Source organism: Protopterus annectens, chromosome 2.part0 (genome assembly GCF_019279795.1).
Source record: "Protopterus annectens isolate FY-2018-M chromosome 2.part0, PAN1.0, whole genome shotgun sequence".
Lineage (NCBI taxonomy): Eukaryota > Metazoa > Chordata > Ceratodontiformes > Protopteridae > Protopterus > Protopterus annectens.
This window is the reverse complement of record NC_056728.1, coordinates 1795970834-1795989904: the sequence shown is the minus strand read 5'-3', so window position 1 is coordinate 1795989904 and position 19071 is coordinate 1795970834. Positions and strand designations below refer to the sequence as shown.

The following is a 19071-nucleotide window of genomic DNA, read 5'->3' as shown; positions in this document are numbered from 1 at the left end:
CTTCCTTATACGTTTAAGCTTAACAACAGTGTTATGCAAGCACTTCCAAGGGAAGAAAAGTACAGTTTTGTACCTACCATAAATGTAGATGTTCAATAGATATGCAACTGCAGTCATAACATATGGGTTGTCCTGCCTCAGGCAGCCCTCGGTCGGCCGGATTCCAAAGTCCGGGTCCGACGTCGGCTGATGTCGCATTTCTCTCCGACGTCAGAGCGGCTGGAGTATATAAGCATCAGCCGACGCCATTTTCTTCAGTGTTTCTTGCCCCAGATGCGAGGTACCCTCCAAGGAAGGCTGTAATCAAATTGGAAGACAAAAACAGGTTTCCAGACAAACAAGTAAGCAATAAACAGATACACCATAACAGATATCCCCAGCTAAGAGTGACAGGGATAGGAGTGGACCCAAGGCATAGAGGGGATGGAGGGAGGAAAAATCCGACTGCAGTTGCATATCTATCGGACATCTACATTTATGGTAGGTACAAAACTGTACTATGTCCTTCAAGAATGCAACTGCAGTCATAACATATGGGTAGAATACCATAGCTTAGCTGGGGGAGGAGGAATGCTCTAGGAAAGAGATGGTGTGGCAATCAAGCCCTGCAGGACTGCCGAAGCAAAGCCTGCTCTGGATCTGGAGTATAAAGGGAGATTGTAGTGTTTAGAGAATGTATGCACGGAGCTCCATGTAGCAGCTTCTAGAATGTCTTTTGTAGGCACCCCTCTTAAGAATGCTGTAGAGGTGGCTATAGCTCTGGTGGAGCGTGGTCTGACATTGGCTGGAACACTCTTTCCATGGAAGGAATAACAAAATCTGATGCAATGTCCAATCCATTTTGAAATAGTCTGTTTGGAAATTGCTTTTCCTTGTACTCCAGGGGCGTAAGCTACAAGAAGCTGATCATACTTCCTACTGGTCTTGTTTCTGTCCAGGTAGTAGCGAAGTTGTCTGTGAATGTCCAAGGTATGCAACAGTTTTTCCCCTTTGCTCTCAGGATTGGGAAAGAAGGTAGGCAGGTGAATAGCTTGATTTAAAGAAACCCTAGATACCACCTTTGGCATAAAGGTAGGGTTGGTTCTTAAGGAGACCCTGTCTCTGTGAAAGATTATGAACGGTGGTATTGCCATTAGGGCCTGTAGTTCCAAAACCCTTCTTGCTGAGGTAATTGCCAACAGGAAAGCTGTCTTCCATGAGAGAAATTGTAAGTCCACAGAAGCTGCTGGCTCAAAGGGAGGTAGAGTCAGTTTTTCTAGGACAAAGTTGAGGTCCCAAGCTGGTACTGGAGCCTTTCTTGGTGGCTCAATATTCTTGATTCCCCTAAGGAATTAACTTAAAGGATGTGAAAAGACAGGCGGATCAGTGTTATATCTAGCTGAAATAGCTGAAGCATGTATCTTTATGGAAGAATATGAGAGTCCATTCTGTAGCATATCTGCCAAATATTCCAGGATGAGTGGGATGTTCAATAATGATGCATCATGGCCCTTGCTGGTATTCCAAACGCTGAATCTCTTCCATTTTGCTGAGTAAACCTTTCTGGTGGATGGTCTTCGGGCTTCTGTCAATATCCGCTGAACTTCCTTGGAGAAAGATAGGTTGAGGTTATTCATGGGATCTCCCAAGCTGTTAGCTGCAGCGTCTGAAGGTGGGGATGTACTGTTTTGAAGTTGTGTTGAGTCAAAAGTAGGGGCCATTGGGGAAGGGCCCACTTTTTGTTGTGACATATGCTCCGTAGTAGTGGGTACCAGTGTTGCCTTGGCCAGTCTGGAGCTATTAGGATCCCCTTGGGCTTCTCTGCTTTGATCTTTAGTAATACTGTGGTCATCAGTGGCAGAGGTGGGAATGCATAGATTTTCAGGAAGTTCCAGTTGAATGAAAGGGCATCTATTTTCCATGCTTCTGGATGATATGTCCTTGAACAGAATTTTTGTAGATGATGGTTGAGGTGGGAGGCAAACAGGTCTACTTCTGGCCTGCCCCATGTTGAGGTGAGTCGTATGAAGTTTTCTGGATGTAACCTCCACTCGTGGGGGTCTATGAAATTCCTGCTTAGGCTGTCCGCCAGCACATTGTCTTTGCCTGGAACAAACTGGGATTGCAACTGTATGTTTAGGCTCAGTGACTTTTCCCAAAGATTCATTGTCAGTCTGCAAAGGGGGTAAGAATGGGTGCCCCCTTGCTTGTTTATGTACCACATCACAGTGGTGTTGTCTGTCCATATTAGTAGATGGCCTTGCTGAAGTTGTTGTTGAAAAGCCTCGATGGCATGCATTACTGCCAGCATTTCTTTTTGGTTGATATGCAGATGTGTTTCCTTTGGAGACCATTGCCCTTGAATACATCTGCCCTCCATGTGCGCCCCCCATCCAAGGTCTGAGGCGTCTGTGGTCATGGTCTGTGTTATCTGAGGTTTTTTGAATGACATACCTGTGTTTGCCTGGCTTACCGAAGCCCACCATAGAAATTCCTTTTGTAGGCATGGAATGAGCGGTATGGTTGTCTCTAGGTTGCTGTTGTGTTGAGACCATAAGCTTTTTAGGTACCATTGAAGCTTTCTCATGTGTAGTCTTGCTAATGGAACCAGGAGAATGCAGGATGCCATGTAACCCAGGGCCTGTAGGAATTTCCTTGCAGTCATCTGGGTGAGTTTTGCCAAACCTTTGAAATAGTGAGTTAACTTCTCTTGCTTGTCTTCTGTCAGGTAAGCCATTTGAGAGGCTGTGTCGAGTTTGGCTCCTAAGAAGGTTATTTGCTGGGATGGCTGAAGTCTTGATTTTTGGAAGTTGACTGTGTATCCCAGAGCCTGTAGCAATTGTATGACATAGTTCAAGTTTTTGTCAAAATCAATTTGTCGTCCGCTTGTATGAGGCAGTCGTCCAGGTATGGGTAAATCTGGATTCCCTGGAGCCTGCAATGAGCAATTACTGAAGCCAGGCATTTTGTGAATACTCTGGGCGCAGTAGATAAGCCAAATGGCAATGCTGAGAATTGATAATGCTCTGGCCCTGCAAGAAATCTGAGGTATCTTCTGCAGCTGTGTCTGATAGGGACATGCAGGTATGCCTCCTTGAGGTCCAGAGTAATCAGCCAAGACCCCTTGCCCAGCATGGGAAGGAGTTGCTGTAGAGTCAGCATTTTGAACTTTGGAACTATGAGAAAAGTGTTTAATGCGGACAAATCCAGTATTGGTCTCCATTGAGTTTCTTTTCTTGGAACAAGGAACAGCCTTGAGTAAAACCCCTGGCCTTGTTCTTGTTGTGGAACTCTTTCTATTGCTTTGATCTGAGCAAGCAGAGAAATTTGCTTGATAGCCTCTGCCCTCTGGTTTTGTGGTAGGTTTGGCATGCCTTGTTTTCTTGGTAAGGTATGAAAGTGGAACCTGTAACCTTGATCTATAATGTCCAAAATTCATTTGTCCTTTATCAATTTGTGCCAATTGTCTGAAAACAGAGATAATTTTCTGTCCAAGGGAGCTTGTATTTGCTCCTTGGTCAGCAGAAGTAGAAGAAAGTCATTGAGATTGTCCCTGTGGGGCAGGAGGGACCCCTGCGTCACTTCTTTGGTTTGCTGGTTGCCATTGTCGTCCCCTGTAGGAACCTCTGTACTGTCCTCTTCCTCGGCCACGCCTGTTTTTACCTCTTTGAAATCTTTCAGGGTTAGGAAAGGACCAGTTTTTAGAAGGCCAATTCCTGCTGAATCTGGGTGGCTGAACCTGGAGGAAGTCTTTGACTGTCTGAACTGATTTTGCTTTTTCCTCGATGGACTTTAACACATCTTTAGCATTAGCACCAAAAAGCTTGTTCTTTTCCAAGGGTGCATCAAGAAGTTTTGCCTTAACATGATCTGGTAGAGGTTGTTCTTTTAACCATGCATGTCTACGAATGACCGCCCCTGTCATAGCTGCCCTACATGAAGCTTCCAATGCATCATATCCACACTGCAGGAAGTGATTGCTGACTTGCTGAGAATTATGTACAGCCTCCTGCAAAGACTTCCTGTCTAAAGGGTCAGGAGAGGCCAAAGTTTTCTGTAAATCATCTAACAGGTAATCCTGATATTGAAACATGTGAAAGAGGCAATTCAGAGCTCTCATAGATAAAGTAGTGGAGGTGTAGACCTTTTTCCCCCATCTCTTTAATGACCTAGCTTCCCTGTTGGAAGGCAAATGATTTTTGGAGGTGGATGCTGAAACCCCTTTAGGTCCCTAAGAAATAGTTTCTAAATCAACAGCATGGGCCCTAAAGAAATGAGATTGTGTTTCTGGGACCCTATAGTATCTGTCTGGCTTGGCTGGAGCAGGAGGAAGAGTATCCGGGGTAACACTGGAGTCAGAGTATAGATCATCCAAGACATCAAGCACAGGAGGTATAGCCAAGGGCCTGTGCTGGGGCTTTTTAAGGAAGGTCCGAAGGCGCTTTCTGGAATCAGAATATTCCTGGCCTTGCCACTTAAAATGTTCCCTCATGGTGTGCAGAACTTCCCCAAAAGAAATATCCTCAGGAGGGGAGGCCGAGGGGATGGAATCCTCTGCATCCGAGTCCTCATATGTCTGGAAGGGCTCTTCCTGGCCATCGGAGTGGACAGAATCCTCAGAATCTTCATCTGAAGGGATAGGGTCAGAGGGTTCAACCCGGGGCCTCTTATCAGAAGGAGGCTGGGTACCTCTCTCAGGATGGGCCTGGGAACCTCTGATCATGGAAATTAAATCTGCGGCCATAGTCATGATTTGTGTTTCAGGAGTAGGCTGAGGTAAGGCTTTAGCAGTAAGGTGCTTGGTCTTGCTGGCTGCCTTAGCACGTGTGTAGGCCTTAATAGACATGGCCATAGGAGGCCTAGCTGCTCCACGTGCAGGAGTGACCTTATCCACAGCAATGGTCTCGGGCATTTCCTCGGTTTCAGTATCCGGAGGAAAATCAATAACTGGTGTCGGTGTGGTCTCCGGTACCAGAGGTATCGGTAGTGCGGTGTCCTCGGTTCGGAGTGGTGAAATAACTGTCTCAGGGGGGAACCGGGGCACTCGCGGTAGGTTTTGGCGTGGAGTCGGTGGTAGACGCGGGCCAAGGATGTCGGTCCCGGTCTTTTCGTTTTTTAGGAGTCTGCGATGTCAGTAGTTCCGACGGCATTGTATAATCAAATTTATCGCCGAAAAATCTTCAGCGAACTCTGCACGGCGCCTGAGAGTGCGCTTATTGAAGCGAGCACAGGCGGCACTTTTTTGATGACTTCGGATTCGAAGAATACAGGAGCTGACCGACCGGCACTTGCGATCTGCTTCTGCTTCGGGCACCACGCGGCAAGAAAGACTGAAGAAAATGGCGTCGGCTGATGCTTATATACTCCAGCTGCTCTGACGTCGGAGAGAAATGCGACATCAGCCGACGTCGGACCCAGACTTTGGAATCCGGCCGACCGAGGGCTGCCTGAGGCAGGACAACCCATATGTTATGACTGCAGTTGCATTCTTGAAGGACATGTGTGAAACATTCATTAAACCAAACACTTATGTAGACATAACATTTTCTTTTTCTGTGAACAAGTAAAAACAGCTCAATTTGGGATCACTTTTATAGACTTGCTCAACTTTCAAAATACACAAAGTATTTGCTTCGAAAATTATGTCTATGCTTTCCCTTGAATTGTACTTTACTGTGACAAGCTCATGTTATATGTTATTTTTTTTAAGTTGTGTAACTTAAGACTCTTTATAATTATACACTTTGCAATGGGACTTTTCATGCCACGTACATAAATTACCCTTTGCAAGACAAGACTACCTCAGCATTGTGGTATTAACCTGTGCTTATGTTTCCACAGGTGTTGCACATCTCTGTATGCTGATTCAATGTAAGGGCTACCTTGAACATATTGGAAAATGCTAAATTTGAATTCAGAATGTAACCTTGTCTAGAAAGCTTCACTGCAAATGCCACTTACAAACCAGTTTCTAAGTATTTTACCAAAATTAAAGCATGCTGCGCTATCATCTGGTTACACCTAATGTTACAATTATTAAAATGATTTTTTGACAAAACCATATTTCCATTCAAAATTTCCTTTCAAAATTGTATTGTATTGTTGTGGCTGATTAAGGTTCCAAAGTAATGCTTATGTGGATAAAGCTACAACACTGAACAGTGTCACTATGTGCTCTGCTGAGCCAACATCATTCACTACAAAAAAAAAAAGAATTTTCCAACACATGCATCATGACTTACTGTTACTTTGAAGCAATTTAGAGACAGTCTAAGTAACAGTTTTGAAGTCACATTGTTGAAAGCAAAGTTAGAGCATGGTCTGAGCAAAGATTAAGTATAGATTGACTTTCTGTACCCTTTCTTATAGGGGTGTTCAGGATCACTTTAGAAAGCTTACGATCACTTCTTAAAATGTCATATCAGTCAAGACTCATTCCTTCCCCTCCTATCACATTTGTCAAGTACACATGAAAATTACAGTAATAACCAGCTCAATAAATTTCAAAAATGTTTAGAAACCGCTACAGTGAACACTACTGCAATAACAAGTTGAAAACAGTTAACGGTTTAGTAACAGACATGGTAAAACTTCAGAATACGACAAAAATATTAAATGCTAACCTGTTACCATGACAGTGCGAATGTTTGCATTCCTCAGAGTATTAATTACTGGTGTAGTTTCCTGCTTCAGAACATTTTTCATTACTAAAAATCCCAAAAACATCATTTCACTTTCCACAAAATCCCTAGGTGGGAAAAAAGAATATTTGTTAGTGCAGGTTCTTGGCTTGCTCTGCAGGAGGACAGCAGCAAAATGATAAGATGGCATGAGCAATGAACAATGAATTATTAGATAGTACATACTAGATGAAAGATAACATTTTTAGTGTTGCAAAAGCTAGTTGTCACCAGTTTCTAAACACGATGGAAACTAAAAAGTATGGTAATATGCGACACAGAGGCATCAAACACAAGCAGAAGGAAGTGATTTTATCCCTCTAAAAACAACTAGTCGGACCACATCTGAGGTTGTGCATCCACTCTCAAACACCACATTTTAAGCACTGACAACAACAGACTGAAGAACACCTGGTGAGCCATCTCATATGGGATACCTGAGACAGTGGTTGGTTTTTGCAGGGGCCTGCCTCTTGGAAATGTTTTAGTATTACGATGGCTGCATCCAAAGGAGGTAGAAGAAGGAAGTGGCATGCATGTGAGTATGTAGTCAAACTGGCTGTGAAGTCCCTAAAATTTGAAATGACTTAAGTTTCAAGCCTTGACCAGCTCATTTTGTCTTAAAAAAGTAAAGGGTAAAAAGCTCACAGGACAAAACACTTGGCAAAAACCATAAAAGACTTGCATTTTTTTATTTTGTTTAAAGTAAACTTCATAAATGTCAGATTACTCATACATTTAGCAATACTAGCCACAGCGTTAGTATCCCAAAGTAAGTTCAAAACAGCAAGAAATCATTACTATGAAGTGTACAGTCTCAGCAGCCCAAAAGGTAGCACACACACCTTTGGTGCAGAAGACAGAGTACTTTTTTAAACAAGAAACATCTTGATTAAATTATCACTTATGACATAGACAATCATATATTTATATAAATGAAAACAAAACAAACCATATTGATATAATCTTAGTTGCAAGCATTTTACATCAACCAAATTTTTAGTTGCAAACATTAATTAGATAGATTAAAAGTGATGTATAACGTTAAACACATTGCATAGCTCATTGAAATCCTGCCTTCATTTACACCTCATTATTCCCCTGTATGTACTGTTCCCACAGTTCCCATTTTTTCATATATAATTTGCTCCTGCCCTTTTCTAAAAATCCCCATTCCAGCTGTTTTATCTCTGTTACTATTGTGGTATACCTGGGAGACGGATATAACCCCCATTGTTTCTTTGTAAATTGCTTAATCTCTCATCCCAATCCTTTCTAACCTCCTGATTAATTCTTATAGTTACCATGCAATTTTATATGCCCTAATTATTCTTTTTTAGCAGCAGCTTTTGTTCTAGATTCTTCTAAAAACTCTACCAGTGCTGGCCTTTCATTTGGAACCCTCATATTTCTCTCCCTGCCTACACTTGGATATAAAGCCTTGAAAGGGAAGGCACTCTCTAACCTACAGTCTAAATAAATTCTTGCTATCTTCCGATTCCACTACCTTTCCTTTCCAGTTATTTGCTCCCAGAACCTTGGTTTCTTTGACCAGTTTTCTCCAATAATTTCTAGCCCCCTCTTGCTTATTGTCTGTATCCCTAATTCCGGTCATCCCTTTTGGCAAAATCTCCTTTCTCCATTCCCATGTTGGCTTAGTTTGTAGAAAACTTTCTGCTACTTTATGAACATAATATTCTACATGATTATTGTTATTCTCCTTAAAGACCTGCAACCAAAATCACAGTTCCTCCTTATTTCTTGAGCTTCCCCACCGTTTCATCATTATACCTTTTCGGCTTTGAATGACAGCTTTCTGCTTGTGCTAAGTACCGGAGCCCTAAATATGTAGTTCTGAAATACTCCTTCCTTGGATAAGCTCAATCCTCCTTGTTATATTGGAAGAATCAGCTTATCCCACTCTACTCTTGCTGCCTTCCCCTCCCAGATAACATCCTTCGGCTCTTTATTAATTGCTATCCACAACTTTTCCTCTGGTTGATAAAAGTATGCCTGACCTGTGTATAAGACTAAATGTACTAAAAACATTTTAACTGCTCATATCTTACTATCCATATAACAGAGCTTCTAATTTCTCAGTTTTTGTATTATCTTTTGTCTAGTCACTTCCCACATATCTTTAGCTGCCACACCAGAAAAACTTTTAATCCATACTCCTAAATACTTCACTTTATCACGTCCCCATAAATATGCATATTGCTGAACCAGTTTGTGTGTGGTACATAATTTACTGCTATTGCCTTTGTTTTAGCTTCATTAATTTTGCATCCAGAAAAGAACCGTTTCAAAATGTTCCATAACACTGTGATGTCCTTTTCTGGCTTTATCAGGTATAAATAAATATCATCTGCAAATAGAGCCAGCTTTTCTTGAATACCATACCAATTATACTCATGAATTTCTGACTTCCTTATTTTCTTTGCCAATGGTTCTAAATATAATGCAAATAACAAAGGGAAAGAGGACACCTTTGCTCAAGCAGAAATTATCAGAGAGGAACCCACCCACTTTAATTTTCGCTTCTGATCCCTCATATATCCTCTTATTCGACCTCATAATTTTAATCAGGGAATGCAGATGCTTCCATTGCCAGGTTCATACAGTCCCAGCTTACTCTGTCAAACTCTTTCTCTGCATCAAGACCCAACAGCAGTATTTTCTTACATTCTGCTTCCCTCTGGCTCATCAATGCTCTGTTAATGTTGTCACATGTTTGCCTCCCCTCCACAAAGCCACATTGATTCATATCTATCAACTTTGGTATTATTTTTGCCATTACAGATAAACAATTTATAATCATAACTTAGCATTTAAATGGGCATGTATGAAGCTGGATCTGATGGATCCTTACCCTCTTTAGATACCAGCTGCCACCACTTTCTTCCAGGATGTTGGTTCTTCTCTTCCTCTTAAAACACTGTGAAACAAAACCTTCTAGATCTTTATCATGTTTCCCTCCTAGCTTCCAAACTTCCATAGGAATACCATCTATTCCTAGGGACTTTCATGTAGATTGGTTATACATCACCATTTTTACCCAATATCCTTCAGTCAGTAATTGAGCCTCATCTGCCTTTAACCTTGGCATATTTAATTCTTCCATAAACATTTCCAATTGTACCTTTTCTTGATTTCCATATTTCTTCACTTTACAAGATTTTCATAGAATTTCTGAAATATTTTTAGTACTTCTAAATGATTTTATCTTTCTTATTATAGGCTCCCTAAGCTTCGCAACAGCCCCTTCTACTTTCTGTTACCAGAGTCATTGTGCTAAACATCTTTGTGCTCTAGAGTTATCAAAAAAACAGGTGCTTAATCTTTCTAAACGCATGCATATTGAGGTAATCCTTCCTTTTCTGTTTAGCATTCTGCAGTTGTTCCTTTTCTTCCTCTGTGAGATTCCCCATCTTCTGCAATACTTTAACATTTGTCAGACCCTTTAAATAATTCTCGTTACTCCAGAACTATATCTCCCTTTCTTTTATTTCCACCCTATTTTTAAACTCCACTTTAATTTTATCCCATACCCTAGCTATATTTTTTTAGAAGAAATTTCTATTTTCTCTAATAGCTCCTGAATAATTTCCACTAACCATTCCTTAAACTCCTCTCTTTTCAACAGACAGGTGGGAAAAATGCCAGCCCAACAATGCCAGAGAAATAGAAATAGATTTACTCAGAACAATTACAAATCACATAACATTTGGGAAAAATCCCTTCTTCAGTGTAAATTACAAAAACAACTACATTCACTAAGTTTATACAAATCACATGACACAGCAAACCAATCATTTTCTTAAAATCTTTCATATTTGATTAATAGTATCATTGTCAAGGAGACACACAAAGAAACACAGCTTATCCAACCAAATATTTGTTAAGCCTAAATTTATTTTTACTTTATTTTATTTTACATTTGTTGACCGGGCTAGTCCAGCTGGATATATGTCCATTTTCAGTGGAGGCCCAGGGAGAAAAGCTGCACAAATTACAACAACATAAAAGGTCAAGACAAAGACAATAACAGTATCATTTGGTACATAAGAAGTTTTAACAACTATAGTACAAGCCTAAGATTATATATTTTATATTTCAGTAGGAAAAAGGAAAAATTTATCTAAGAATAGATGAATAAGACTAATACATTTGTATTAGAAATGTAGTACAAATCTTTAATACATATTACAAAATTAGATACACCTAGTAATTTATGATAAGAGATACTAAGGTCTCACAAAAACCTAAGAAAGAAAAACACTAGAGATCAATAGACAGAGTATAGAAGAACAGCAAACAAAGATGGATTTCTAGTGTTAAAAACAATATAATTACATGAAAGACAATTTCTATGAGACATTAGATTATAGCCTCATTTGCTTAATAGTTACAGCCACATTCAGCCCAGGGATCTTATCTGCTTCATTCTTAAAATCCAACTGTATTTGGCAATTTATAGTTTATTTAAATTCCCTCCTCTTTTTCTAGGGGACAGCCTTTGAATCACCCTAAATTTAAAAGTATGAGGAGGGACATTTTCTAAAATGTGCTTAGCGAGAGAGTTAATTAGAACAGTGTCTCGTTTTTATTTCATTACCCTGTGTTTTTATTTTAGTTATTACTGGCACATGATCTGAAAGTTGCTGTGTACATATCGAGACCTTCAATTAAATGGAGATTTTTCTGTGAAATATAAATTCTGTCTAGCCTAGCCCAGTTTTTGTTATCTTGAGGAATATGCAAATTCACATGTTCCATGACAAATATTTTCATAAATGTCATTACAAACCTACCCTCCTTTGTTATATTATTTTCCCTTCTGGACCCCCACCCCGACACATCATCTCTTTTGCAAACCAAATTCCTTTCCCCACCTACAAGTAATATTCCTTGGTGATAGCAGATTTCTCCCTGAATTTTCTTACCCTCCATAACAGTTTTAGGTGAAATATAAATACATACCAGTGTAATCCCCCTCCCTTGCCAGCTGCCCCTTGGTACAACAAATCTGCCATTATCATCTTTTTTTAGCCTCTTCTATCACTTTTGGAGTTTCTCTTGCAATATAAGTACTCCTCTTTCCTTTTGTCCCAGGTATTCCACTGAATAACCATCATGAAAACCTTTATTTATCAAATTCACATGTTCAGTTCTTTCCAAGTGTGTGTCCTGTAGCATAGCTATTTGCACTGTACATTTTTAATATAGTTCACTACTCTTTTCTTTTTGTATTTATCTGTGAGACCACTGACATTTAAATACATTATTTATTTTACATTTATTTACCAGGAGTGTCCAACTGGGCCATAAGCCCATTTTAGTGGAGGCCCAGGGAGAAAAGCTCCATACAGGAAAAATGTGCAAGAGGTAATACGACAGGAATACATGTATGACTACATAGGACAATACTACAAAAAACAATTGATGCATCAAAATGTAGTTACATTTACAAAATACATAGGTCAACAATGTGAGCACCTTCCAATAATTGTAGATTAGATAGGTACCAAGTATCATTTAACAGATTTACTCATTGTTAAAGTTATGCAATGAACCGAGTTATGGACAAAGGTTATGGAGTTAGAAGAAACTGTTTGGTAGGTTGCTACTAGTCATTTGTAAGGAAAGGCAGTAGAGGACTGCAAGGAATGATTTGAACTTGAATTCTAGGCGTGGAAGAGGTTTGAAAAGTTTAGATTGCAGTAAGAAGGGAGGCAATCTAGGATTCTTGAATGGTTTTAATGATAGATGCAGGCAAGAGGTTGAAGCAGTGCAAGCATCATTGTATTAAAAAGTTGCTATTCCCATCTTTTATGTATAACGGCCTTTTTGTTAAATGTTTAGTTCCAGCTTTTGGATTACATGCATACACTGTTTGACAGGTTGTTCTTTTGTTTCTTGTCATATCCATTTGAGTAAGTCACAACTTACACATTTTTTTCAAAATGCTGCGAGTTCTGTTCACAAAACAGGTAGTTGGATTACTTTTTTCCAGTACTGACACTGCAATGCAGCATAAGGGAATGCTGCACACATGGGTGTGTCTTCCTTCAAATGAGATGTTAAACAGAGGCCCCATTTGCCTGAGGTGATGGCAACTCAGGGTGAAGTAAAGGATCCCATGGCACCTATGAAAAAGAGAAAGGGAAGTTGCATGGTCCCTTGGCCAAATTCCGTCCTAGTCAGTATGAATACCACTCCAGGCCTACCCTGAAGAGATGCCATTGGCCAAGTGGGACTAACCCAGTCAACAAAGTGTAAATAAGATAAAAATAAATACATAAATAATGAAATGCAGTTTTAGAACTTTCCTTAAGATAACTGCAGCAATAGGGAATACCAGCCAGTAAGCTTAATGACAACCCAGTATTTCACATTTATTTTATTTATTCATATATTTATTTTACATTAGTTGACCGGGATAGTCTGACTGGATACTTGTCCATTTTCAGTGGAGGCCCAGGGAGAAAAGCTCCATGCATACATACAGGAAAAACTGTTATAATAATCAAGTTAAAGCACTTTTACAGATAACAATACATAGGATAAAAGTCATTCATTCTGTCATATATGTCTCATATGTTCTAGAGTAACAATTAGGAAGCAATGTAGGGGTGGCCAAAAGACCTCTTTAGCACATGTTTATATTGCCAGAGTTAGTCAGGTTTAGAGCAAGGAGATAGCCATTGCCTTTTAAAGTACTGTTTTAGATTTTTTTTAACTGGATTAGAACGTGTTCTGAAGTAAGCTCAGCAGGAAGCGAGTTCCATATTTTACCAACAGAGTTGGCATATAGACAGTCTCCAGATGAGCTGTTGCCTTTGAGGGTTTGGACTAGTAATTTGTTGGATAAGAGAAGTGTCTTGAGGTTGCTGTAAAGGGTGATAATTTTTGCAAGTATGGGTGTGTTTTCAGGTTGGCAGAGAATTTTAAGTGCTACTATTAGCTAATTGTACTGAAGTTGGATAGGCAATTGTAGCCACCCTAGACTCTTTAGGTTCAGACAGTGGTGTGTTCTGTATGCTGCTCCAGTGGCAAATCTAGCAATATGATTAAAGCAGCTAGAGAGTTTATTAAGGTCAGACTTATTGTTCAAGTTCGTGAAGAGAGGGGATGCATAAATGAGGGTGGAAAGTAGACGTGTACGGGCAATTACCATCCTAGCTAGTGAAGTGGAGTGAGGAAAGGTTTGATCTTGTATAGTGAGCCAAGTTTTTTTATTAACTTTTTTAACAGTTTGATTAATATGTATATCAAACTTGAGGTTATTATCAACCGTTACACCTAAGAGTTTGGTACAGGGATCTGGGACAATGACAGTGCCAGGAGTGGAAGCTTTACGATTGGGGGAGAAAAGCAGTAGCTTTGTTTTGTTAGGATTTAATAGGAGACACTGATTACAGAGCCAATGTTTGACAGTATTAAAAACATCTTGGGATAGAGTCTGCAGACTTAAAGGGGAGGTGGCAGAGCAAATCAAGGTGGAGTCATCTGCATACTGAATGCAGGTGGTTGTTGGGATGACTGTGTAGATGTCATTAATAAAGATAGAAAATAATAGAGGTCCTATTATAGAGCACTGAGGGACCCCAAGGGTGATAGGTAGAAGGAAAGGTAGTTTGTTCTGCCATACTACAGCCTGTTGTCTACCACACAGATAAGATTTGAACCATCTAGGGGAATAGTTTTAAGTGTGTGTATGAGTAGTTGGTGGTTGACCATGTCAAAGGCTTTGGAGAGATCAAGAAAGAGGTCAGAAGAAAGATTATTGTTGTTTCAGTTTTGATTAATAACACTGGAGAAGGAGAGGAGGGCCGTGCTTGTACTGTGGAATGGTCTGAAAACATGCTGTGAGTTAGCCAGGAGTTGTTTATGGATGCACTTCTCCACAATTTTAGCCATGGGTGACAAAATAGCTATAGGTCTATAATTTGACAGTTCAGTGGAACTGCCCCATTTTGTGGAGTGGAATAACATGGGATGTCTTCTAGATGGAGGGGATAGTGGCTTCTGATATAGTTCTACTCATCAGGACAGAGATCGGGTATGCTATGTCATTCGCAGCTTTTTGTAGCTACTCAGCTGGGAGGAGATAAGCTGCAAGGGTGGTAGGTTTTAGTTTCTTGATTAGGGCATATATGATGAGATAGCAGGAAACACAGAAGTGACAATTACATAATGTTAATGCTCCCTCTTCAAGAACGTCAACACCAATCAGAAAAATACATGAAGGCAAGAACTATAACTCAGATGGCACTAAAATACATTTATTGCAAATTTTGTTATACAATGTACTGCATGCATGCCACAAATGGCACTTTGCTACTTTTAAAATACATCACTACTGCCCTACATAAGTGTTATCACTTAATTTAGTTCATTAGAGACCATGAGCTTCATTGCCTCACACTCAAAACTTGGAAGGAACATAGCCCCTTGATCTGAAGACATTATATTAATAGTTTACTCTTCAAAATTTGTCCTAGCAATGTGGAACATGACACTGCCTTAACATAACTCTCTCTTATTAGTAAAACCACTTTAAAGAAACAGAAATGCAAAACCAAATGGTTATCTCTGTTTCTTACAAGTGCATCAGTGATGGACTACCCCACCAATTGCATGTCAGACATTCTACCTCCTTGCTTAAATCTTGCAGATTTTATAGGTTCATAGGTAGGTACTAGGCTATCGGCCCTAGGGCCCATACAAACCTAGCCAAAAAATGTACCCTGGCTTTCGCCACCCAAGAAAATTATTTTCCTGTGCCCCTGTCGAGCAGAGCCACAGAAGTGATCCCCGGGGTGAATTTCCCATTTCCTATCCAATCATCAAGATTTTTCTTCAAGAGTGCTAATGAGGAGCTCTGTTTGACATAGATAGGTAGTCTGTTCCAGAGTATGGGAAGTCTCTGGGACAGGAATCTATCCCTCCAGCATGTTCTGTTTATTGTGGTGACAAGGTTAAGGTCCCTAGAGCGTGTAGCTCGGAGAGACTGGGATTTCTTTAAGTGGAGCATGTCCAACAGCTCTGGGTTTGACATAGCTTTGTATGTTAGGCAGAGATCGCCCCTGAGTAGGCGATATGCGATGCAGTAAAGCTGTAGTTTTTTTGAGACTGTCTGCATAGGGCATATGTTTGAGGCCAGTAATCCTCTTTGTGAGGTATTTCTGTGGTCTTTCCAGTTGTTGTAGATGTCTTGTGAGGTACATACCAAAAGGGGCGTTGTACTCTATAATGGGTTTAATGAGTGATGAGTAGAGGGGAACAATGACCTCTTTTTTTCTGGATGAGAATCCTTTTGTGATGAGATGAGCCACGTAGAAGGATTTCCTGACCACTGTGGCGATGTGATTATCAAAGGAGAGACTACTGTCCACCTGTGTCCCAAGGTCTCATCACATTTTTAGCATTAAGTAGACTACCAGCTATGTGGTAGTTCATGGGTACAGAGTTTTACCAAAGGGGATGACAATACACTTTTAGGCATTGAGCTTCAGGCCATGGCTTTGACACCAGGTATCTGTCTCATTGAGGCCCTTTTGTAGTTTGTCCACATCGTTAGGAGTTTTGATTATGGCTCCTAGTTTGCAGTCATCTGCAAACTTTGTTAGCCAAAGACCTTCTGTGTTGGCCTGCACTTCAGAGAAGTAGATACCAAACAGGAGAGGACCCAGGACTGAACCCTGTGGTACTCCACTTGTCACTGGTCTGATGTCGGATTTGGAATCCGCTACTTTCACAGTGTGGGTTCTGTCCATGAGCCAGTTGGCAACCCATCTTGTGACATAGGGATTTATACCTAGTTTAGTGAGCTTATCTATAATTCCAGAGTGGGGAATAGTGTCGAAAGCCTTGGCGAGATCTAGATAAGCTGTGTGAACCATTTTACCCTGATCTATGGCTTTGGTGACTGCTTCAAAGAAGTCAATCAGGTTTAGGAGACATGATCTGGCTTTTACAAATCCAAACTGTGTAGGGTCCAGAGTTTGGAGATTACCAATGTCTTTGTTTACGAGTTCCATGATGATACGTTCCATGGCCTTGCAGACCAGGCTCGTCAGGCTAATGAGGCGGTAGTTCCCGGGGTCCATCGTGGCTCCCCCTTTGTGGAGTGGGATAACTGTCGCGGTGCGCCATTCAGTGGGTACAAAGCTTGAGGTGAGGCTATGACTGAACATGGTATTTAGGTAGGGTGCCAGTTCATTCTGTAGTTCGTGTAGAACGCAGCCTGGGATATTGTCAGGTCCCATGGATGCTGTGCTCTTGGCTTTGGAGAGTGTGTTTTTTACCTGTGCAGCCGTGATTATAGGAACTTTACATTCTTCAGGTATAGAGATGGGCCCTCTAGGGGGTGAGAGGGGGGTAAAGTTAGCACTGAACCTATCTGCTAGGATGTTGGCAATATCAGTTGGTTCTGTATGTTTAGTGCCATTATGCTGTAACTCAGAGCAGATCTGAGTGTTCCCATTTAGATTCTTGACATAGCTATAGAATACTTTGTGGTTGTCTTTAGAGTCAGTGGCAATTTTCTTTTCGTAACTAGCTTTGGAGGATTTTATGAGGGATCTCAGCTTCTTACTGAGGTTGACCAGGGAGTTCCTCCAGTCATGGGATTTTACTCTTTTTTGTAACAGTTTCTTTCTTCTGTTGTACAGTTTGTTTATGGCAGAGGTCCACCAGCTTGGCTTCCTTTTTTTAGAGGATAACATCTTGGTTCTATTAGGGATAGCATAATCCATACACTTGTGTAAGTGCTTATAAAGTGCATTTGTGTAGGATTCGGCAGTCATACCTCGTTTGTCCGTCTGCATGGGTGTCATGAAGTTTGCCACTTCTGTCTTAAGAAGTGTGAAGTTGGCTTTTGAGAAGTTTTTTACGATGGTTTTCCTAATTGGGGCTGGGGGTGGGATGTGGATGTCTAGGCTGATTAGCATGTGGTCGGATCTGACCAACGGGGAATTGACCTCTGGTGTGGAACACCGGTTTCCCATGTTGGTAATGACCAGGTCTAGGATATTGCTGCCCTTGGTGGGGGTGTGAATAAGTTGATCCAAGGTGTTGGAATTTATGAATTCAAGAAAACGTTGAGCAAAAGAGTTGGTACATGAGTAGTTTTCCCAGTCAATGGTGGGGTAGTTGAAATCGCCCCTTAGTAGGGTGTTGGGTTGTACCCTAATACTTTCCAGTGAATCAAGAAATGAGGAGTGTGAATCCTGGGGCATGGTGGGGGGTCTGTAGCAAGCTGCAATTTGGATTGTGGTCTTGCCCAGAGTTAGTTGCACTTGGATAATCTCGGATGCATTATGCTGTGCAACTAGCCTTGAGGTGTGGATATCCTTAATGAATATGGACACGCCTCCACCTTTAGTGCTTCTTTCTGGGTTAGGTGGCCGAAAGGTGTGGTATGAATTGAAGCCTGGTAATGCAGGGGTGCTCTCTGGAGCTTTGAACCAGGTCTCTGTCACTGCACAGATGTCAATGTTCTCCATTTTAAGGAGTGCCTTGAGTGAGTGCATTTTGAGGTTTAGACTTCTAGCATTGAGTAGCATTACCCTCAGATTTTGCTTGCTTGTACCTGTTACGGTGGTGAATTTGTCATTTGAACCTTGCCTAAAAAAGGCACTATAGGGGTTGCAAGAGTCTTAGCCAGTATCCGGAATCCTAAGGGCGACAGGTGCAGGCCATCTCTGGCAAAGCATCGTGGACTGTCAATCATGTCGTCCCAGGCAGACAAATACTGGATCCCCTTAGAATGACACCAGAAGCTTAGCCAATTGTTGAAGTCAATCATTTTGTCCTTGTACTGTGATATCATTCTGGGTGATGGCAGGATGCTACTCAGGGTTAGGGTCATACCTGCCTGGGATACAAGATCGGTGAGCTCCTCCATGTCTCTTTTCATGTAGTCCAGGGAGGTACGTCTCAGGTCATTCACACCAACATGGACAATGACAGTGTCATATTTGTACTTATTGTGGAGTGACCTGAGTGCATGCGTTATGTGGCGGATCCTGGCACCTAACAGGCAGCTGACAGTAACTTTCTCCTTGTTTAGTCTAGTGAGTGGAACATCAGTGTGCCTGACTATAGAGTCACCTATGACTAGAGTGTTGGGTACGTTGTTATGCCTTATGGGCTGTGGTTGAGTGGCACACTGAGTTTGTGGGCTGTGTGTCATTTGGGTTGTGTTGGGGGGGTGGAGTTTGCTTGCATTTATGCTTTGGATGTCCCTGATGCTTGGGCAGGTTTTTATTGAGAGCCTCTGCAAATGTAGGTGTGTGTTTTGTGTTTCTATGTGTGTGTTTTGGTGGTGTAGGTTTTGAGGGACTATGTGATGAGTGTGGTGCGGTGCAAGTGTTTACCTTCTCCTCTTGACTGTCTAGTCCAG

General features: G+C 41.1%; 1 protein-coding gene across 3 annotated transcripts in view; it reads right to left on the bottom strand.

The window, feature by feature from the left end:
• The window catches only part of ATP13A2 (ATPase cation transporting 13A2), a 2158003-nt gene that overhangs the window by 494843 nt on the left and 1644089 nt on the right, over nt 1-19071 (bottom strand). For all 3 annotated transcript variants that reach the window (XM_044061825.1, XM_044061827.1, XM_044061826.1), the window contains exon 20: nt 6603-6727. In XM_044061825.1, the coding sequence (XP_043917760.1) occupies nt 6603-6727 (125 nt within the window). The remainder of the gene's footprint in view (nt 1-6602; nt 6728-19071) is intronic.